We start from the raw sequence: 23,235 nt of genomic DNA, 5'->3' as shown, positions 1-23,235 counted from the left end.
TTACAAGGATCTAGCGAAAGGTCAAATATCACCTGAAAGGTTGGCAGCACTTTCATAATGGAAGCGTATGACTCCATGACGTAATAGCTGGGCGCGAAGCGTAAAACTGACGATATTTCAGGCATTCTGGAGTGGTTGGTGGTGAAAATATGCCGTCTGTAATGATAGATTTGCCTCTTTTAGTGAGATCAGATTGACGAACTCTTTCGGTAGTGCCGATCCCTTATAGGACAGACAAACTTTTGCAAAAAGCATGAAGGAAAGAGTCCTGACTGAAAAGAGAGACGATAAAGGAAGCGGGAGAGCATGCTGCCGTCTTCGACATGTTTACCTCTGATGGCCGCGCCAACGCCTTCAGACGTTCACTTCGCCGCCATGGGCCCCCACAGAGCGGCGGAGGCCGCAGCGGCGCACGACGATGCCACCGAGCCCCCGGCCGGCCCGCGACCGTGCCGCGTCTGCGCCCCCGCCCTGGAGCTGCGCCCGACAACCTCGTCCGAGCGGTCTGCAGCCATCGGCCGGCTGAGCGCGTCCAGAGTTGTTCGTGTCGGTGGTGTCTCTCTGCTGGCTGTCAGGAATTGTATTCCGGTGATCGCTCCGCACCTACTTCACTTTACTAGTGTTTTATCGTTTCATGTACTTGTGTGTGTGTCTCCAAGTTTGGTTTCAATTAAACAGTCTAAAAATGGCTCCGGACTGGCTCGACTACCCACCCCTCAACAACAGCGAATGTACTGGGTGCACTCCTCGACCACCAATTAACTTCGGAGACCCGTATTGCCGCAGTTGTTGGACGTTGCAGCGCCATCCTTGTGTCGATCTTCGAGGTTCGGTACCGCTTCACCCCCGATGTTTTGACGCTTCTCGTTGCGCGCATGTCTTCCCATACATGTAATACTATTTGTCCGTGTGGGGGCCACTGCCGGCTGCCATCAGAGCCGGGTCCAAGAGGTAATCCACTTTGCCACTAGACTGGTGGCCGGCACCCGCCGCTGCGACCACATCACAACTGCATCAGAAACGCTGGGATGGTGCAGCGTGGCGGAAATGGTGCGCCGACATGACTGTGTCAATGTGTACGTCCATTGCTTGTCCGCGGGGCGCCCGTCGCTCTGCGTTCGTTTTTTTTCTTTACGCGCGCGGAGGCCTCCCAGCGCCATACCTGAGCCGCGGCTCGCAACAATAGTCCACTGCACCTAGAAAGCGTCAGACTAACAGCCAATCAGTGACAGTTTTCTTCTCGCTGGGCGGCTTCCGCATAGAACTGCCTACCCCCGGCGGCCGCCCACGCTCCGTCACGGCGTGTCTTCCTGTCTATTTTAAGACTGACTTTGTGACTGCGTAGTGTGCCTGTGTGTGTGTGTGTGTGTGTGTGTGTGTGTGTGTGTGTGTGTGTGTGTGTGTGTGTGTGTGTGTGTGTGTGTGTGTGTGTGTGTGTGTGTGTGTGTCCGTGTGTGCGTGTGTTAATGACGGCCTTAGCAGTGTTTCTCGTATGCTTTTATATTTCTGAAATCAGATTCCGTTAGGATTATCTTCATAGTACAGTCTCCTTGTGTCTGTAATATCGCAAAATCATGGAGTAAATTACCCGTGGAACGCTGAAAGGGAATACAGGTCGGTCATAATTTTTGATGTTGGTAAGAGCCAGGGTGAAATGTGGTTCTGTCGTTACAATGTGCGAGCATTTTCTACCGATCACTGCCAGCTAGACTTCCCAATTTGGTGTCTGTACCAGACCTAAAAGCATGCCGTTATGTGCTCATAAATCTCCCCCCCCCCGCCTGTGTCGTCTAGCAACGGACAGCAGCATTGTATAACCTTGGCACACTGCGCCATTTGTGTGTACATGCACACACCATGTTAAAGCAGGCTTGCAAGCGGAAAAGTGAGTTACAGTACAGATGTCTATCTACATCTTTTCAGAAAGCGGTTGGTGTTCATGAAAAAAGCCGTCAGACTTCGGTATCATCCACTGCCCGTTTTGGAATACCTGAACTTAACCCAACTTTCTGATGAGAGCGAAATCTATAGCTACGTACGGCTCATTTGCCTTTGCATTCCATTTCCGCATCATTCTGGCATATCGTCTTCATCATTTTAAATGACTGAACTGGTGATTCCATTCCCTTTTCTTGCCGTGTTTGTACCGGTCGATCTTTTCAATGTCACATAGCTTCTCTTGTTAGAGCATAACTGCAAATCGCAGAGCTGAAATGTCATGCAATACTGACCTCAACTTCCTGGCTGCCTAAACAGATCAATTGGCTGCGCCTCGCCGCGCTTGGTGATAACGTTGATGGAATTTGTGTCATCGAATCTCTGAGCATCGCATCGAAATGCAATTGCAGCCCTACGTCATCGCGACACCACGGTCATCCTTCAATTGGCTAGCAGCTGATTGAAGCAGGCTGTTGTAATCTGGTTCACCACGGTTCTGCTAATGAGCAATGAAATTGGAAAACGATGTTAGCAATCTCGGGCAGCGGGAGCTGTCAGCGCTTCCGGAAAAGGCACGATCAGTACAGCTTGTGCGGCGATAGACTTAGGCAATAATTCCAAAAACAGCATTTTGTATTGCATAAGCTAGTCACACGAATCATTTGCTCGAGTCGGGTTTTGCTGAGGCCAGCTTGTTGTGAGAACACAGTTCCCCCGCCAGCTATTGGCTCGTACTATGAGATAATTTTGACCAAGCTTGGCATTTTCAATAGTAATGCTGATTTTGGAAATGGTATTCCAGCCGAGGAGGAAGTATTTCCTCCGAGGAGAAATTTGAAGATCTCATGGGGGAGGGTGATGTAACAGAATCATGGCTAAGTCAGGAAGGATACTAGCTGAGGCAGCGCCAATAGCTGCTGCTGACACAAAAAAACAGGTGCTGACTGGAGCATGACACGGCAAGATGTGATGCGGTGCACCGCATGCGCTGGGCTGAAAACATCTGCTACAGTGGCAAAAAGACCCCTAGACTGTGCACAGATTGAGAATAATGTATTGTGTTCCTTAGACGGTTGGTGCCGCTTTGTGGAGTCGATGGACGTTACTTGAGTCCTTTTAATGCAATATCAACATTAAACCTTTTTAACTGAGCTGTCACGAAAAAGATGCTTTTGTAGACACCTTCAAATACTTCCGAGTGCGAGGTGCAAACTGATGGCCTTGTAGATCCAGTGCAATAGTGATGCTAATGCGTGGTACATTGCCTTCAATTCAAACTTTAAGGTTGAGTTCTCACTGCATCCATCCCCATCCCAATAACCTTGAAAAACAACACGCAAAACACTGCATGTTGACATGCATGTTCATGCGCACTTAGTGGAATTATTCCTTCGGAAAACCCATTTATTTCACCGCATTTGTTTCTGGTCCGTATTCACCCGTGCATAACACACCTTCTTGTTTGAACGAAGGCGAATGTGGTGAAAACACGGCTTAATACTTAAAGCTTCGTGAACTCATGCACTTTGCAGTGGATATGCACCTTAAGTGTGGGGGCTCAATTCACCTAGTCGTCTACTGCGCACGTGCAACTTTGTTTTGGCAGCCGGTTTCACTGCAGCTGGATTATTTGCCGTGTGATTTTTGTATCCCTTGACATTACCAGGACCTCTTGGTATCGCCCAGGTCGATTGGTTAACAGTGGAAGAGCGCGCTATAGGCGGTGACGACGCCACTATGCACCTACAGTGCCATCGTCAACATTGGAAAGGCCGTCGCGCTAAGAAACTAAGGCGTTTCCAGATCACTTCAGGCACAGCCTCATAGACAAAAAGTTCCGAGGGATTTTTTCAATGTGCCAGGCAGAATGGTGTCCGCGGTAAGACCTTTCCGTCCGTAACGTGTTGCCCGCCTGGGAAATTGGCGGCTTGGATGGAATTTGACCTGCGCTGGGCGGTGAGCCTGTTACCTGCGCTCTTTTGAATGTGTGCATATGCGAGTGCTCATGTCAATCGCTGCTGATCAGTCACCGAGCTCTCCTTTGTCGTCGAGGAAGCTCGACTCAGGGGCTTGGATTCCAAATCACGCGTCATCGCGTCTCGCGCCCTAGCACACCTACCACCCGCTACTGGGCGAATCCAGTGTGCTCATCGCCATACGACAGGAACGGCAGTAACGAAGCAAACGGCCCGGTGGGAGCGGATTAGAGTAGTATTGATGTTTCGAGCCTGCGGCCCTGACGAAGCTGCAGGCTCGGCCAACCAGCGACGGTGCGGGTATCCGGACCCGGAATGTTACGAGTCTCCTAATGGCGCGAGCCCCGGCAGGCAGCCCCCTCCCCACACAAATGGCCCGTAAACGCCCACTGACATTTCCATTATAGGTGGTCGCGCCCCACGCGACCTGGCCGCCAACTGAGCGCGCGTCTCATTGTCGTGCTCAGGCTCCCACGAACGTCATTCTCCCCATGCCGTCCGCGTCACTCGGCATGTGACCTCGTGACCCCATGCCCCGCGGCCTGACGGCGTAGAGATCACTCGCTGCCGACACTGGACAAATACGCCGGATGCAGTGCCGCAGTCAATAAGGCGAGGGGCGGCGGAGGCCGTAGGCGGTAGGGTTCGCCGCGGAATGATGATTGGTGGCGCCGCCTGACGGGCAAGGGATCGGAATGAGGTGGCATTAGATGTGCCCGCGCGCGCGCGCGCGAGAGAGAGAGAGAGAGAGAGAGAGGGGGGGGGGGGGGGTCGGAGAGGACGTGCTGACAGTGGTGATGGTGACTGATGGTGTTGATGGAAAATACATGACAATGGGAAAATGATCACATCACCATTCATAAGTTATCATTATCATATAGTGGAGCTGGCATTACTGGGCGTGAAAGCAGGCTTTCAATACATGCCAAAAATGTATAGCGCGTGATAATGCGCATTTGGCACCGCGATGAGCGGAAATTGGAACTGAGGAGGGCTAGTGACCACAGCTATCCATGCAGAGACTAGGAACACTTCCCGGATTGAATAAATCCACGGATTGTGTATCAATCCGCGGGCTGGATAGACGAGGATAAGAAATTTCTACCAAAACGAATTAGGATCTGACCGGATTTTCAAACTCGCCAGCTCACACGTATTAAGCGGATTTAAAACCCATTTCTGGGAAATTATTATGTAACTAAGTGTATATATATATGCTTATATATATATATTACAGTTATCTATATAGTATGTTATATTATATGAGACATAGTATAGTTATTTAGTATATTATATAATATCTTATTATAATATAAAACACTTAAGTATATTATATTACAGTGTAGTTATCTTATATAGATAATAGTTATATATATATATATATATATATATATATATATATATATATATATATATATATATGTGTGTGTGTGTGTGTGTGTGTGTGTGTGTGTGTGTGTGTAACTATTATATAACTAGGTAGTCCAGAAATGTTCAGTGAAAACCACAACTCAGGAAAGAATATCTAAACTAATTATATGCATGCAAGTGCAAATCTATAATGATTAAGGAGGTGAAACGCACGTTGCATTGAGTCAGGACATTAACGTGGGTTAGTATGCCGCCCAGTCAGTCATACTTCATGTGGAGGCCGCCCACTCATTCCTAAAGTGAAGATTTGGTAAGAATTGTGGTAGCTCGCGCGATCAGCAGAGCCTGTGGCAAGTGGATAGTATGCATGAGAGATGTGCGTATGATGCAATAGTACATACGGTACTCACGGCACGCAAGGAAAAAGTTACACGCTTTGACTAAGCCGCTGCGTCATGTAATGAAATGATGATAACTCTATTAGTTCGTGAAAGTATGACAATAAATGCATCTTTGCGTTTTGCTAAAATAAAGGGCAATATTTTGTTGGTTGCGTGAATGCGACTTCATGTAGCTGTGCGATGCATGATCAACATACAAAAATATATTTCGTATACATATATACATATATATATATATATATATATATACATTCTTTATATCTGGTCTGTATAAAATATCAGTTGACTAAGTATTGATGATCTTTTTTGCTGTTTTCTCGAAAAATCTGATGAGAGCTTTCGTCTCTTCTCGAGGTTCCTCTAAAGATGCTCATGACACTTGCAATACTAATGATGCAAAGAAGATATAGATCGCTATATTGCATGGCCTGGTATTACTTTTTCACAATGATCTATCTATCTATCTATATATATATATATATATATATATATATATATATATATATATATGTATATATAGTTACATAAATAAAGAAGCAAAATTTGCAGCATCTGGCACTTCAGCAAAAGCATTCGAAAAAGACGGATCTCTTTCATTCCCTGTATGAAAGAGCGAGTATCGCAGACAGTGGAAAGTCGCACACATGGATTATAGTATAAATGCGGCCGGTAATCTAGCAAGGAACATTGGTCGCAGTTGAGCTTGTTTCGTTAGTTGGTGTGTCCGGCAATGGATATACACCTGAAGTATCATAGATGGGGTGAAATGGTCGTTCTAGGTATTAGATGTGCGGTGTCCTGTGCTTGTGAACTGGATACCGCTGAAACTGCGTAGTGGCACGCGTAGGTATGTTGAACGAAGCCTGGAGTCTGAAAATGTTGGATACTGTGTTCATACCTTAAGGCTATTGAAGCCAGAAATGAATTCGTTCCCTGTGGTGTGGTGGTAAGTGTGAAATATTAGCCAAAGTAATAGCAATATAATAAATGATATCAGGTCTGTTTGTTTTCTTATCTTCATGCAAAACTGCGCTCCTAACAGGCGACAAGCTATGCTAAGTATCTTAGCACCCGCTGGCCAATGACAACCCGGTGCACATTTTTTCCAATAGAAATCTGAATCTATTTCTTAAATCTAACATGCTCAAACGTTACAATATTAACGAGTCCTTAATGTGGACTTGGATCGACACGGACTCGTACAATAACCTGTTTCTGTTAAGGCGGACCGGCCCAAATTGGGTTGAGAAATCTGGGATCTGCGGGTGGGTTGGATGTGGACTACACGAGCTGGATTAGACCAGATACGGAAAATTCAATCTGTGCATCGTTCTAGCGAACATCCATACGGGTAAAAAGGTCACAGACAGAGGCGGCGCAGCAGGGGTGGCAGAGGGGGATGTTGCCCGCCCCTTGTCGACAGGCAGGTGGGTAAGAGCGTGTTTTGCCCCTCAAAATTTGTGGAAGGCCCCTTTTCGCCATTAAAGGCATTGTAGCTGTCCATAGGTGGCCAAAATTCATCTCAAGGAGGCCCTCATAACTGAGCTAGAAAATAATAAATCGGATGGTAGTACAGTGGCTAGGGCGCTGAGTTCTGGACCGGTACAGTGGCTAGGGCGCTCGGCCCAGGACCGGTATAGTGACTAGAGTGCTCGGCTCGGGGCCGGTATAGTGGCTAGGGCGCTTGGCTCTGGACCGGTACAGTGGTTAGGGCGCTCGGCTCTGGACCGGTAGAGCGGCTAGGGCGCTCGGCTTTGGACCGGTATAGCGGCTAGGGCGCTCGGCTTTGGACCGATATAGTGGCTAGAGCGCTCGGCTCTGGACCGGTATAGCGGCTAGTGCGCTCGGCTCCGGGCCGGTATAGTGGCTAGGGCGCTCGGCTCAGGACCGGTATAGTGGCTAGGGCGCTCGGCTCTGGACGTGTCAGTATCGGGTTCGAGACCCTGCCACGCAACCACTGCATCCCATACGACACCTCATAAATGAGTGAGTCTCGAAATTGCCCTGACGGCTGGTGAGACGTGAATCCCCAAAAATTATGAGAAAGTATTTCAGATAAAGGTGTTTTGGTCCGCATTATGCTGTAAGTTTCCTTGCCGGTTTGGACGCTACGCTGTCAGAAAACCGTCGGAAGTCAACAGGTAGATACACAGGGGAAGAAAGGTACCAGGAAGCCAGGATGCCAAACCACTTTTGAAATTAATTCTTTCCGTGCATCGTCATAGGGCAAATGTTCGGCATCATCAAAAGTGGGGCGCCATGACAGCTGCGGACCTCCGGTTTCCACGCGTGTTGTCAGTACATCTGAACACCGTTCCGAATGTGTCTCTTCTCAGCACGCGTGGAAATCCTGGAGAGATCCACGTGAATTGCTAGGAGTAAGAAACATAAGTTTTCTATTTTCTCTAACCAGTCGAAATGACGATTTGAAAAGGAGCTTTCGCCAGCTGTCACCTTCGGGACAGGGAATTGCTGTCCTTTCTAGGCCGTGTTTAGATGCCGGAACCGTGACGTAATTGTCTAAGAGCTGTCGCAATGTTTTATACTGGTGTCGCTTTCCGGCATTTTACAGCGCCGATATCAGGGTTGAAACTGTGCGGAAATTTTGCAAAGCGAAGAGAAAATGACTGACAAGAAGAGAGAAATCCATTGAATCACGGGGATCCGTCGCAAATTCTACGTATTTTTTTTTTAAATAAGCCTTGGCAGATTAATCTCCCCATGCAATCCCTGCTGCTCCTCCCCCCCCCCCCCCCACACACACAGGTACGAACCAATGGAAAGGCTTGGCTTCAACGAATTACGGCATCGTAGCGTCGCTCCCGGCACAGCATTTCCCGCCAGCCGGCTCTCCGCGGGAGATGTCCAGCCGCGCTGCCGTTGTTGTTGCTAACGGAGCTGGTTCTGGCGCTGAATGAGGCTTCCCCGCGGTTCATTTGTTTTTTAGATTGCGATAAACAGCAATACACCGCTGTTTGCAACGCCACAGCCAAAACTTTCTTCCGTGTTTTCACAAAGGAATTTATTTTAATTTAAGTCTCGAAACACTGCGTCCGTGAGGTTTGTCAAGTGACAAACAGGGCACCAGCACATATTAGCCCAATGGGCGCATACCCAGGAGTCACCAAATGAGTGGCATGTACTATTGCGTAGGCACGTAACTAAATGTTCTCAGTTAAAATTTAAAATAAAAATAAAAAAGAACTTTCGCGTGCCCACGGCATGCTAAACTCGGTTTAGTTTCATTTTTTTTTTGCCCCTCCCCATCGTTGAATCCTGTGTACACCCCTGGTGATAAACAGCCCTCCCCCCAGACATGTAAGCCGTCTGCACGGCTGCCTGCACGGCATGAGAGTACTGCTATCAAGTTTGCTGCGCGTACCTTGAAGACCGGAGACACCAGCCGCGTGGCGTGTTCAGTTCAGCGGAATGTTTCGTCTGTGGTCCTTCAGGCTGCCGGGGACGAGGCCACGGTGTTCTCATTCGTGGCGCACGTACCGTGACATGGCTGTGACAGGGCGTATGAAAGTCGACGTGTCACAGCATTGCCACCCCCCAAGTGCGTGAGAACGCGCAAGATACTTCTAACGTGCATCATTACTTAACATATTGATTAATATAATAATAATTACGCGCATAATTGGGCATGCTTGTGAAGGGGCTGTTACGGCCTCCATTCACCATCGCAAACATTTCCTCCAAAACAGTCGGGCCATTGTCTGCGGCGTAACGTTACCGCGCGCCGGCCGACGCCGGCCGCCTCCACGAGACCCGTGACCTCGGCGCAGCCGCGCACCGCCCCGATCACGATGCAGCGTGCCTCACAGAGACCTCACCTGCAGGCGCGGTGTGGTCTTCGCGCCGCGTATGATGCGGCAGTCCCCTGGTAGCAGGCCTTCCTGGGGTGCAAGGGCGCGGGGGGCGGGGCTGGACCACCATTGTGTCGCCGCCGCCGCGCGATCGATGCGAGCAATCATAACGTAACAGGCCGGCGCGCTGTTCCGCGCTGGTGCGCCGCGTTTGTAGAATGGTGGCGCGCTGGTCGTTTAGGGCGCGCCACGGCACAGTAATGGAAAATAGCTCCCGGAGAGTGGTCATTGAAATAACGCCCAGGGGGGGGGGGGGCGTCTTTGGTCAGAAATGATGTGGACTAGTGTGCGATCCTGCTCGCGCCGTTGTCTTGGATATGGTGCAGTGGCGGCGGCCGGAAGGCCGGCGGTGTCGTTCGTCCGTGCGCGTCTCACGCCTCTCCTGCTCCGCTTGCTGGGCTCCCGTCCACGCTCCGGGCTTCCCATTCCACCCGCCACCGGTCGATCTCAAATCTCCCCCGTGTTGATCTACGTGCTTCATCATCTCTCGCCGGCTTTTCCCCGCCTTCTCCCGCCATTTCTCGCCGGTCGCGGGTCCCGCCAAACGACTGCACGCCTCGAGCTGCGGCTGACGTCGCGCCGGATTGTATGACGTCAGATGTAACACTGACTCGAGTAGAGGTAGAATGAGCATAGCGGCACTGGGCCACTCCGTTATTACGTATGACATCATAGCGGCATGGGTCACTACAGCAGTTCATGCCAACCACATCATCGCTGGCTTACGTGTGGATGATGGCAGGAACATTTTATTTCTGTTTACCATCACATATAGCAGTAAACGGACTGTGAAGACAGGGTAGACTCTACAAGGGTTACCCTATCAGGCCTTCTAACAGCCGTGCGGTGGAAGAAACCCACTGGCGTGATTCCGTCCTGAGACAGAGTCGCAACCTTGCCCCCAAATAAGGTGTTGACCAGATTCTTTCGTAAAGGGCTGCGTTCCAGGCATCGAAGCTACACTGCTTTATTCTGAACGGGGTGAGGATTGAGATTCTGATGAATGGTTGTCCATATAAATAGTAGACCAACGGATATATTGTGCGGCTGTTGGTTTCACGGGGAATTTGGGTTCGTACCACGGACCTCTGTTGTTACGTGGGTAGAATTTGAGTGCAGTCTTCTTTCAACGGCCCCATTTTAAAGGCGGAACTTTGCAGAAATATTGAAGCGTGAGCAGTAACGGATTGGAAAAGGAGAACATCGTTCGATTCAGGAGAAGATCCCACGACTTTCTGTCCACGCAAAAATTTGAGGTTTGCTCGGTTGGCTCAATCCATGTCAGTCAAAGTTTTGGAGCGCACCGTGATCAAGCTGATATTCGATATTCCCAAACGGCGGCTGTGTCACCGCCAGCTACCGACCCCTTCCAGTGTACACCTGTAACCTTGGAGACAGCTGATCTCCGTCGCCACGCTTAAGATGTGAGCGCAGCACAATCCCGGACTCAAACCCCACATGGTCCCACTCAGCTCCACTTGTTGGCACAGACCGCGCACCTGGTCCTGCTGGGCTTCAGGGCCGCGAGGGCTCAATGGCCATGTCAAGCCGGTCTTGGACGGTCTTGAGCGCCCCTGAGGGCGGTTTCCGCGAGGCCACGCACTCTCAGACCGCGCGGCGTTGAGGAGTTTCAGCGTATATCAATCCTCTCACCAAGCCACCAGGCGTTTTGCCCACTGCCAGCACGACGTTAAGGCGGCTGCCAGTGGCTTGATTTATTCGCCTCCATTCACCTCGCAGAAATTAAGTCCTACTCAGCTCCAGTTGGAGTCCCGTTGGTGTGTCGTATCACGCTGCACAGACCTAGCACCCCATCATACTCAGCAACGGTCTAGATGCAGATCCGGTCTAGTCCAAAGTCGAATATCACTTCCTTTATCTCCAGCAATCGTCTATGAACTTAAATCACAACCAACAGCCGTAGCAGCCGTCTGCCGGTCACTCCATACTGATATCTTCCAGCTCAAGAGCCGGCCACTCCGCACGGATCTCTCCACCCCCAGCGCCGGTCAGTGTTCACTGATTCCTCCAGCTTCAGCAGCGTTGACTTTGCACTGACCCCTCCAGCTCCAACAGCGGCCACCCTGCACCGACCTCCTCCACCCCCAGCGCCGGTCAGTGTTCACTGATTCCTCCAGCTTCAGCGCCGTTGACTTCGCACTGACCCCTCCAACTTCAACAGCGGCCACCCTGCGCCGACCTCCTCCAGCTCCAGCGCCAGTCCAGCCCCGGCTCGCTCCGCCGTCGTGGTGCTCGCCGACCCTCCTCGATACGGCCTGCCCGGCGGAGCCAGACAAGCAATCTGTCAGCCCCCCCCCCCCCCCCCCCCCGGGGCTGCCGGGGCAGGCGCCCGCCCGCTGCCCGGGGCAGCGGCGTGCAGTGATGCCTTAGGCACATTCTCGCCGACTCTGCCGCCACCCCCGGCGCAGCGTGAACCATGACTAGGTGGAGGCTAGTCATGACTAGTAGTGAACCATGACTGGGTGGAGACAGTGGCAGGGCGTGGCTGTGTGATAACTGCGGCCTGACACCCTGTGACGAACCGTGACGGGGTGAAGATTGGGGCTGCCATCCGACGGCGAGCCACGACTGGGGGAAGACTGGGCCCGACGCCCTGTCGCGAACCAAGACTAGGGGCGGACTGGGGCCGACAACCAGCGGTAAAGCACGACTGACTTCGACAGCGGCCGCACATTTCTTGAAGCCGCTCTGCAGCGGCAGGCGGGCGATGTAATTATGGACGTGTGCGAACGGAGGGTGCTTTGAAGCCCAACCGCGCGCAGCGCACGGGCACACAAATGGCTGGTTTCGTCGCTGTTTCTGAGGCGGTTTTCCTGCCGCAGAAATATCCTGCTCCCCGCTCGTTGTTTCCTTTGGCTGGCATCTTAGGATCGCTTGCTGGAAATACATGAATTTCAAATTTCAGGAAGCATATTGTTGGAGGGTGATAATAGCCGACCTTTGATATGTTTTTGACGTAGGTAATGAATGCCAGCTATTACTCGTTATAATAACACGTCACGCGCGTGCGATCCGTTTCATGACATACTTCCCAGTGTATTGCAGATCAGATATATACGCAAGAACTCACAGTGTTAAAAAACCAGAAGCTGAAGGCGTTTCTTCACTATGGCATGCCCCTGGTTTACAGCGAGACAGACTGACGGAGCGAATCCTTTCGTACCGAGCAGTGCTTTGGCATGGTCTCGATGTCGATCACGCCCTCTGAGACCATCACTAGCAGCTGCCAAGCACGTTGGGCAAAACAATGGCAGCGTTCTGTGACGCAAACCTAATCAGTAGATTGCAAACCCAGCAGACCATATTATTCGAGCTGCCCCTCGGGACTTAATGACGAGCTCGTCGAACTTTAACGAGTCGCATGACACGGCTGTGGGACGTCATCTAAATGCATATAAGCTATCTTCTCGCAGCCTGACGACGCTCGCAGTCAGGTGAGCCGAGCGATCTGGATGAGACTCAATGAGAACACGGGGCGGTCTAAGCAGCTGAACAAACTAGAATTGGCCATATTACCAAATTCAATATTTAATCCTGGTGGGAAACGAGCACGAACAGCAGCTCCGCTCCTGCAGAATAATTTGCTGCGCATCTGTCTTCCCGGCCGGCAGCCGACGGAGCCCACCAGCATACCGCAGAACACATGGCCTGGGACGGAACTATGAATGTATTTATTCTAAGCATGCCGAACTCATATTATACGCATGACCCCATTGTTCGGACTTGTTGGATTAGGGTGCGGCTTAAACGCTAAGACCTTTCAAATATGTGCATTGAAGGTAAGCACCAAGCTACGCAATAAAGCGACAAAATGTGTCACATTTCAAGGCTTTACTGTTTAGTTCCAGGGATGCTTAATGTCTAATCAAGCTTCGTCCCATGATGCTACCTTCAAAATTGCACTAGCCCCATCCGGCATTGCTATCATCCTTGGGTTAATACTTCCCGGTACGAGAGAGATCACTCGTCATCGATAGTTTGTTTTAATAATTTCTCAATAGTTGCCTTCATTGCCGATACCAGAGCTGACATGCACCTTTCTTCATTACCGTACAAACAGCTGGACCATGGCAAAGCAATTGCTTATGCTGTAAAGTTTACTCGAAATTCAGTTTTGCCACAAGATTGTTAATGGAGAGCATACAATGATGGAGAAAGCATGCACTGAAGTGTTATGATGCAGATGATGCAAACTAACATGACTACCCATTGACACAGCCACATGCATGTATATATATATATATATATATATATATATATATATATATATTGCACAAGAAATAAGCTTTGAGTTTTAAAGGATGAAAAATTGTGCACTACTGTTGGAAAACATCTTTTGGTACGGAGAACATAAATGAAGCATAACTAATTGAAGTAAGACGGATTGCTATTTTCATCTTCATACATGTAAGAAATACTCATAATGGGAACATCACAAAGACACAATGGGAACACTATTGTCACAATCACATCAGAAGTGCTCACCGCCCGCTACCTAGTAGCTCAAGAGTTCTGCAAGAATTTGTCTGTCTGTTTAAGGCCGGAGAGAGTTCGTTAATGAATATGCTTTCCCAAATTTGAAGGCGTCTTCTGTCACTGCACGTCCGTAAAATGTCAGTGCTGTCTGTCAGTTGTTGTCGTGTCAATGTCATGTCGTGTTCCTGTCGCATGTGGTCCAGAGGTGCCCCGTCACGTAAGTGCATTGTCAGGCGTCGTGAGAGTGTCGTTGTGGTCACACCAATGTAGTGTGTGGAACGAAGTTTGCAGCCTTCGATGTTGAATTGGAACTGATACACTACATTGGTGCATTTCTTTGGATTGCACAACGTGCAACAATTGCACAACGTCTTAATGGTCTTCTGTCCCCATATCTTCCCATGTCGTACAACTTGTCATCAACGGATGAGTTTATTGATATAGTGGATCTCGTCAACCTAAGGGCCTACTAGCCTCTCTAGATGTTGAAAATCTATTTACAAACGTGCCTATTGAAAGAACCATATCCGTCATCCTTGACCGCGTCTACAATCATCCTGAAATTCCTCCTCTCAAAATATCAAGGCGCCTTCTTGAACAATTACTAAAAGCCTGCACGTTGGAAGTTCCTTTCCGCGGGCCTGATGGTCGAATGTATTGCCAAATTGAGGGTGTCGGGATGGGCTCACCTCTAGGACCCCTATTCGCTAATTTCTTTATGGGACACGTAGAAACCTACATACTACAAAATGACGACATAAGACCGGACATTTATTGCCGCTACGTAGACGATATCTTTGTAGAAGTTAGGGACATTTACCAACTAGGACATCTCAAAAACACTTTTGAAGAACTGTCTGGCTTAAAATTCACAACAGAGAAAAGTGTGCGAAACGTAATACCCTTTCTTGACGTAGCTGTTGATGGACAAGGACAACAATTCAAAACGACTGTACACCGAAAACAGACTAACATCGGACGGTGCTTAAATGCTGACAGTGAGTGTCCTCGACGCTACAAAATTAGCGTCATAAGGTCCTTTCTTCGACGAGCATTTAAGCACTGCTCTGATTGGACAGGACTACATTCAGAATTGACACGAATCAAACAGATCCTGGTGAACAACGGTTTTTCAAATTCTGACATTGAAAACGAGACACAACGACATATGACAAGACACTTTGACAGCAAACCAAGGCAAGACATCCAACCGACCGTCAAACTGTACTATCAAAATGAAATCACATCTGCTCACAAACAGGACGAAAAAGCCTTACGGGAAATTATCTCTCAGCATGTTAAAGGCAAAAACGACCACAAAATAGACATTGTCATTTACTATTGTAATAAGAAGATATCGAACTTTCTTATGAGAAACAGCCCAGACAAAACCGACAAACTGAAATGCACCAATGTAGGGTATCAATTCCAATGCAACATCGAAGGCTGCAAACTTCGTCCCACACACTACATTGGTGTGACCACAACAACACTCTCACGACGCCTGACAATGCACTTACGTGACGGGGCACCTCTGGACCACATGCGACAGGAACACGACATGACATTGACACGACAACAACTGACAGACAGCACTGACATTTTACGGACGTGCAGTGGCAGAAGACGCCTTCAAATTTGGGAAAGCATATTCATTAACGAACTCTCTCCGGCCTTAAACAGACAGACAAATTCTTGCAGAACTCTTGAGCTACTAGGTGGTGGGCGGTGAGCACTTCTGATGTGATTGTGACAATAGTGTTCCCATTGTGTCTTTGTGATGTTCCCATTATGAGTGTTTCTTACATGTATGAAGATGAAAATAGCAATCCGTCTTACTTTAATTAGTTATGCTTCATTTATGTTCTCCGTACCAAAAGATGTTTTCCAACAGTAGTGCACAATATATATATATATATATATATATATATATATATATATATATATATATATATGTGTGTGTGTGTGTGTGTGTGTGTGTGTGTGTGTGTGCGCATGTATGTATGTATGTATGTAAGTATGTATGCATGTTGGCATGTTGGCATGTATATATCACGACATTCAAAGCGCCAAACAGATAACTTCCATCGCATAATTATATGTAAGCAAATATGCTCGAAAAGCATAAGATCATTCGAGAAACGTAGCGAGATTCATGCACTTCCCCTCGAGCGCGTGCACCACCGGCGGCAATCTCATGCAATCCATACCCAGCACTGTTTCTCGACTATTGGTGCAAGTGCAAGGTGGCGTTAGGTGGGGTCGGAAGTCATCAATTTAAATGGTACTCATTTCCATTCATCTTTTCCATTATTTGTTTTCGGAGACACCAGATCGATTCTTCCTCTAAGAGAGTTATATAGAGACGCGGGTTGTGCTCCTTCATTTGACTGTGGAACATTTTAACACGTTAAGAATATTCAGAAGATCCGGGTAGGACGGATATCCGCAGTTTGTACGAAGAGCGTGTTATATGGAGCGGGTATACGTGAAATCTGGTCACACAAACTACTTCAGCTATTCAGTGGCGCAAGGAAACTATGCAACGAACCCTGAGCTTCCTCCATTACGCTCTTTTGGTATTCTTGATTCTCAAAGGTAAACAGGTCCCCACTTTGTGTGTGCAAAACCTTAGTGTTAATTGACATGCTACTTGACGTCTGCCATGTGGTGGGGTGTTTCTATGCCATCATTGAGGACGGATGGCTTACGACACAGAACTACATAACTGAAGCACGATATTGGTTTTAGAGGACCAAAATTACACGTCAAAACTCATTGCTCAGTATTAATCAGCTATTACACCAATGAACCATTACTAGAACCATCAAACAATACTTCAATAGTTTAAACGAGTTTTGGAACACTTTTAACAGTTATGGGGCGATTTTTAGGGCACGGTACCCAAAGTAATTACCAGTGCACGACCACTCGCAGGTTTGCACGCGAGGGAGGGTTATCGCCGTGGGCGGCTGTTCAAATTTCGTTGCAACGCGACGCCTGATTGGTTGTCGGGAACACAGCAACCCAGCGTTGTGTTAGATGCCACTCCTTCGAGAGGGCTGGAATGGGTCCAACGGGCCGAGTTGAACCACTGAAATACTCTGCTCAAAGCGTGGTACAGCTCCGAAGCTGGAAAGGCTCTTGAACGGTGGTTCTGACTGTCATAGATCCCGACACATAGCATCTAAAAATGGACGCCTTTCCGTGGGATCCACTGGTCGCGGTAGTTTTGTGTTTCGCTTTTTTGTACACTTCACCATCATTACGGTGTGGTGTTAGCTAGTGTGTGCTAATCAGCAACCACATTTGTGACTGCCCCAGGTGATGTCCAACGAACCTGGCGCAATCGTCACATACATCACGGTATTTTGTAGACTGGCGCAGTATGTACAGGACCTACAACTCCTGTGATAGGGAAGGGGGGGGGGCGGTGAGACAGCCGCCCCCAAAGTTAACACAAAAATGGTACTAATGCTACCATACTGCATGCATTTTAACAGCTCTATCTTTCTCTTTCTATATATGTCATATTTGATATTTTTTGTTTTACCATACATACATATATATGCACGGTATATATATATATATATATATATATATATATATATATATATATAGTGTGTGTGTGTGTGTGTGTGTGTGTGCGTGTGTGTGTATGCGTTCGATGGAACGCTTACCACACGTAACCCATGAGAAGAGGACGGAAAACTTCCTGAATTGCGGTTTTGACTACATATATACATTTATATATATGTATGTATATATATATATATATATATATATATATATATATGTGGAACTCGTTCAGGATTCGTTGATTTTACGTCATAAAACTATGGAGTTGTTCTACGTTGGAATGAGTTACCATTTCTCCTCATTCTCCTTTTTCTTTGGAAAGGGAGAACATCTTCCTTTTTGTTTTTCATTGTTTGTCTTCCTGATCCCATCGCACCTAGCTCAGTTCTTAGAAATGAATGTCCAATATCGCGTGTTTGTGTGTTATATATATACATATATATATATATATATATTAGTTAGCGTATGATTGACGATATTCCTCGCAGGAATGAAACACTGTAATTAATAGAGAACCTTGGCGGCGCATTTAAAGAATTCCATTCTGAGCAATGAAAGGCAACGCAGCATATTGAACCCCATGCTATAGGACAGATTGATGCTAGGTATGCTGACCTGGCATTTATGTATGGATATATATATATATATATATATATATATATATATATATACATTTTGGTTTTGGTTGTTCGGAACCATGAGTAAATGCGTTGAAATAAGTGGGCAGAGAGCAGTGACGCACAGCACCTGGTGAGACTACCTCGTCACGACGGTTATTTATTGGGCAGCGTTCAGGCCAGCTGGCCGGGCGGGTACCGGCGTACGGCAGCGGCCGCCAACGGGGAGCAGAAAGGGGCGCGGGCTGCTGTCCGTCTCGTTAATGGTGTACGCGGAGGGACGAGTGTTATTGGGAGGCACTCACCAGCGCGGCCGCCAGGCGGGTGTGCCACTAACGGCTGCCGGCGGCGCCGCCGCATGAATAGCGCATGAGACGCGTCGGCAGCCGTCAGTCTGGCCGGGATCAGACGGCATGGTGGGGCAGCGGGTATGATTGCTGCCCTCGCTATTATTTCGGAAGGACTGGAACAGTACGACAGCAAAAGTTTTGTCCAGTTACGGGCAGTAAGGATCCATTCTTGCCCGTTGTAACTGCTAACTGTATGTTCAAAGTTCTGGCGACTATGTAGCCGCAAACTAGTTCGGATCAAGACCCTAGGAGTGGTCTTGCATTCCTGAATGTCAGGAATCTTTGCTGGCGGGCAGTGGGACTATCTGCCCACATGATGAAAGGCTGGATAATGCTGGAATACCGGAGAACGTCGCCACTGGACACTGCCTTTTCCGTCTCGGATCGCCAGCAGTGTATGGAAAACAAGAGTCACAATCTGAGCTCCACGAGACGTGGCGCCGTCACGTGACGTGAGGACGAGCCTCAGCACCACATATGAAGCACAACGTAAATATCTAGCCTAGATCATTTCAGCAGCAGCCTGTGTTGTTCGCAATCATTCCAAGCACAATTTTCCATAAACGTGGCCTGGCGTCGTATAAAATAATCGGCAGGCAGCGCTATGCCTCTAATATGAAGAGCTTTCGCCCCTTAATGAAATGCTTGCCTGGTCAATCACTATAAGAATAAAGAGACGTCTGCCCCTCATTCCCGCTCATCATGAGGCTGGACCGTATGACGCCAAGAACTACGCAGGGCACGAGTTATAATAAGCCAACGCTGAAAATATGCCGTAATCAAAATTGCGTATCAGTAATTGTTTGACTTTTGAGTGCGCATTGGTTCCTCTGAATACTTTATAGCATCGTTATATAGACTGATGACCGCCGATTTATTACATCATCTGATTTCCCATACCCCTTTTATCCGACCAAACAAATTCAGTTCCAGCAGCTAAAAGCCAAGCACACATCAGAAGCAGCACGTTCCTGACGATTAACCCCGAACACGTGCATTTACGCTCTCGCAAATTAACATTGGTTCCTTGAGTTCGTTCCAATCGTGCGCATCAGTTTTTTAACCCGATTTCTGTTCCTATCCGTGACGCTGGAGGCTTGTCGATCCCCTCCGGGGCTATCTATGGATATCCATCCGATCTGCGATTGGCCTCAACCCGGGCCTGCTCCCATCGGTCTATTTCGGCCGCGAAGTTTGCCGGCTGGCTGGTGTTGCCATGCGCTGAGGAAGCTCTGCAGGTGCTGCACCTTTTGGCGGCGCCATCGACACCCTGCAGATGATCCCGGCGGTGTATGGGCTCGGATCGATGCATGCGTTGACGCTTCTGTACGACTTATGTGTACTCTTATGAGGGCAACCCTCGGGTGCCCCGGTTTTCAGTCTGTGCGTCCTCATTGAACTATCCTACAACGCAAATCCGATTTCAGCGGGAGGAAGCCGCAAGTCAATCAGGTTGCTGTCGGCGGATTATCAAATTGTGTGCCAATTTGTGCGCCGGTCCCTCGCCAATCGAGTTCGACAAAGTTAGGTTAGGCTTTCCTTGCCGAGAACTGTTCACCTAACGCGCCCCTAGAAACCAACTTTCTCTGGACAATGTGGTTGACCTGACCGGTCACATGCACCGCCCCAGGCTCACGGTCACATGGCCTGACTCAGGTCAACAAGCGGACTCGCAGCACACGTAGACGGCGGATAGCGGTAGTGGGATACGAACCGGCGCTGAGCTGAGACATGAAGCAAACACGACTTGCATGCGAACGATGCTTAAAAGAATGCCGTCATCTAAGCCCGAGCCCAGAATCGCTTTAGATTCCGCATCGAGGGCGTGACTGTTGACCACCACTAGGATCAGGACGGGGGTCTCGCGGCGTGCGACCCGTCCCACCAGTCCCACCCATCCGACCTGTCTCACCAGTCCCACCCACCCGACCTGTCTCACCAGTCCCACCCATCCGACCTGTCCCACCTGTCCCACCCATCCGACCTGTCCCGCCAGTCCCACCAGTCCGCCCACCAACCCCATCCGTCTCGCCCTTCCCACCAGTCCCACCATCCCGCGGAGCCGGCCAGCTTCCTCAGCCGCCGGCGCCGCGAGCTGCCGAGATAGCGCCGGGCGGTCGTGCGGCCCTGTAACGGACGCCTCCCCGGGGTTTCGCCGGCGGCGCTAAATCCGCATGTCCTCCATGACGCGGCCGGCCCGCGGCGGCCCCTGTGGCCGGGTCGTCAGAGTGGGGCGGAGGGGGGGGGGGGGGGGCGTCGCCAGCGTCAGCGACGGCAGCCAGGCTCAGGGGTGGCTGCATGACACCACTGCTGACTGTCGGGTGATAACGTCTGTCGTCGATAACGGTATTGGCTGTGTTGCCCCCCCCCCCCCCCGCCCTTCCCACTGGCCCGATAACGCGTGCATGCAGCTGTTGGGTTGGGTTGCGTGTGAGGGTTTCGCTAGGATACCTAGCACACGTGTCACTGACACGGAAAGGCTGACGACTCGCCCTCTTAGTCAGAACGAGTGGTTTGACTCACCCCCCGCAGGACGAGCGTCTGGGAGGCGCAACAAGCATATTATTGGCAGGAGTAAAGCTCACTTGTGGCGCAGGGTATTGGCTCCATGCCACGTATCGAGCGGCCAGCAACAGCGCAGAAGCCACTGATAGTTCGACAAAAGCCATGACGATAGAGACCTACGTCCCTTGCGAAGCGAGAGATGGTATATAAATCAGATCAGAGTTCGGTTAGCGTGGAAGGGAGAACTACAGCTACATTATGCAGCCCGTTGCGACAAATATGCGAACGTTAAGGCCAGGACTAAAAGAAGTGGCGCGGAATTTTGAATACGAATAGCCCTTCATTCACTTGAACCGTGGTATGAATAATCTGACCAGATGAGCGATATCCAGTCATGATGGTTAATGCGAATAATGCGCCCGCTGTCCAGTCGTGTGCCAACAAATATATGTCAGACGGACAACTTGCGTACGGTCCACGAATAAAGCCCGCCCTAACTCAGCCTAGCTATATGTTTAGCAAACGGTTTTACGCGCCTTTCAAACATCCGCGCTTGCAGAGCTGATTAATCTTTTCCGTGACGTGCGATGACAGATGAACCGACCCAGATGAGCTCTTTGCGGACAGCTGCCAGATGATCTCTTTGTGATATCGGACCTAATATTGCTCACGCTCTCGGGCTCGTATCTACAGTCACCGGACAGCGCGCCTGGCACATTTCTTTCTGACAACAGCGGTGACTACATGGCAGCCCAACGCGATCACAATGAGGAGCGTTGTCAATCATGAGGGCTGGTCGTAAAAAGATCCGCGTTATATGAAGCATTTTCTGTAAGCTCTGTTATCCAACAGCTTTTTTGATGCATTGTTTTGAGCCTCTAGGTTGTTTATTTTTAGCACAATTTTGGGAAGGGCTACAGCAGAAATTAGGAGCATTTCCATCCGAGGTCATGAGGTTTGTCAGGTTAGAAGTCTCCGCCTCCCTCAGAGCCATTGTTTTCATGCAGCTTCCGGTGAGCTCGACAAGCTTCCTGTCCTGCAGCAGCCGGAGATCTCACCTGTCACGCACGGGTGCTGCTTGAGAAAGGCCTTCTTCATGCGGTGGGTGCTGCGCACAATGCCGACCTCCACCGGCGACTCGATGGCCGAGAATATGGCGGCCCCCACCACCAGGAACACCAGGTAGAACAGCACCAGGCACAGCAGGCGAACGTTGCCTCGGCGCGGCTCCAGCTTGGGCAGTCGCAGGCCAGCCACGCGGTCCACCAGGTCCGACACCATGCCGCTCGCTTAGGTCACCGCCGGGTCAAGGTCACCGCGCAGTCAAGGCCGCCGCCTCGTCAGGGTCACCGCTGCGTATCGCGGCCGTGGCGGACGGGCCAGCGTCGTTCGCGTCAGGGTCAGCCCGTCAGGTGAGGTCCCGGAGCGGCACCGGCAGCTCGGTCAGCGTGCTGCGCCCAGCAGCCGGTCAAGGTCACGCGGCGGCCGGTCAAGGTCGCGCGGCGGCCGGCCAAGGTCGCGCCCAGGGGTCGCGGAGCGCCGCCGGCGGCCGGGCAGGCGCGCGCCCAGCGACTGCGGCGGCGGCGGCGGCGCCGCTATCAGGTCGGCCAGCCCGCGCGCTGATTGTGGGCCGGCGCAGCAGCGATCAATGGAGGGCGGAGGGGCGGGCTCGAGTCGTCGGCGCTGGGTCACGCCAGGCACCGGCGGAGGGGGCGGGGTCGTGCCGACCGATGGCGAGAGGTCACTGGGTCAGGCCAGGGGCAGGTTTCGTGAGCGGGTCACTGGCATGTACCGGCTGTGGGTGTCCGGGACAGGCCAGTGGCAATATGGGCACCTTGGGGCGTCCCATGTTGTCCAACATCGGCAGCGCTGGCTACCCAGCCAGGGTTTACTAACTCATTGACAGGTCAAACCAGCTACAAGCGGAAGCATCAGTTCTAATGGTTATTTGATGGTCATCGAACCAACAGTTCCTTGGATAATGCCAAGTAGGTGTTTCTTGAACATGTGCGTCTCATGCATCACCAGGCATTCTTTGAACAACGTGAAACCTGTGCATTGCAGCACCGTGCAAAACCAAACTACAAACAACGTTGCAACACCTTAGCCACTAACACACTGCCAGCATCCAA

At 50.0% G+C, this 23,235-nt stretch overlaps 1 protein-coding gene across 1 annotated transcript in view; it reads right to left on the bottom strand.

Annotated features, from left to right (window-relative positions):
- LOC119109968 (potassium channel subfamily K member 1) overlaps positions 1-22,491 on the bottom strand; it is a 70,311-nt gene extending 47,820 nt beyond the window's left edge. Inside the window, exon 1 of the mRNA XM_037233738.1 lies at positions 22,162-22,491. Coding sequence (XP_037089633.1) covers positions 22,162-22,384 — 223 coding nt within the window. The 5' untranslated portion in view covers positions 22,385-22,491. The remainder of the gene's footprint in view (positions 1-22,161) is intronic.
- Positions 22,492-23,235: the final 744 nt, after the last annotated feature.

The sequence above is a fragment of the Pollicipes pollicipes genome, unplaced genomic scaffold (genome assembly GCF_011947565.3).
Source record: "Pollicipes pollicipes isolate AB1234 unplaced genomic scaffold, Ppol_2.1 Scaffold_2555;HRSCAF=2994_pilon_pilon_pilon, whole genome shotgun sequence".
In the NCBI taxonomy this organism is placed as follows: Eukaryota; Metazoa; Arthropoda; class Thecostraca; order Pollicipedomorpha; family Pollicipedidae; genus Pollicipes; species Pollicipes pollicipes.
The sequence above is the reverse complement of the archived record's forward strand: the minus strand, read 5'-3'. Positions and strand labels throughout refer to the sequence as shown.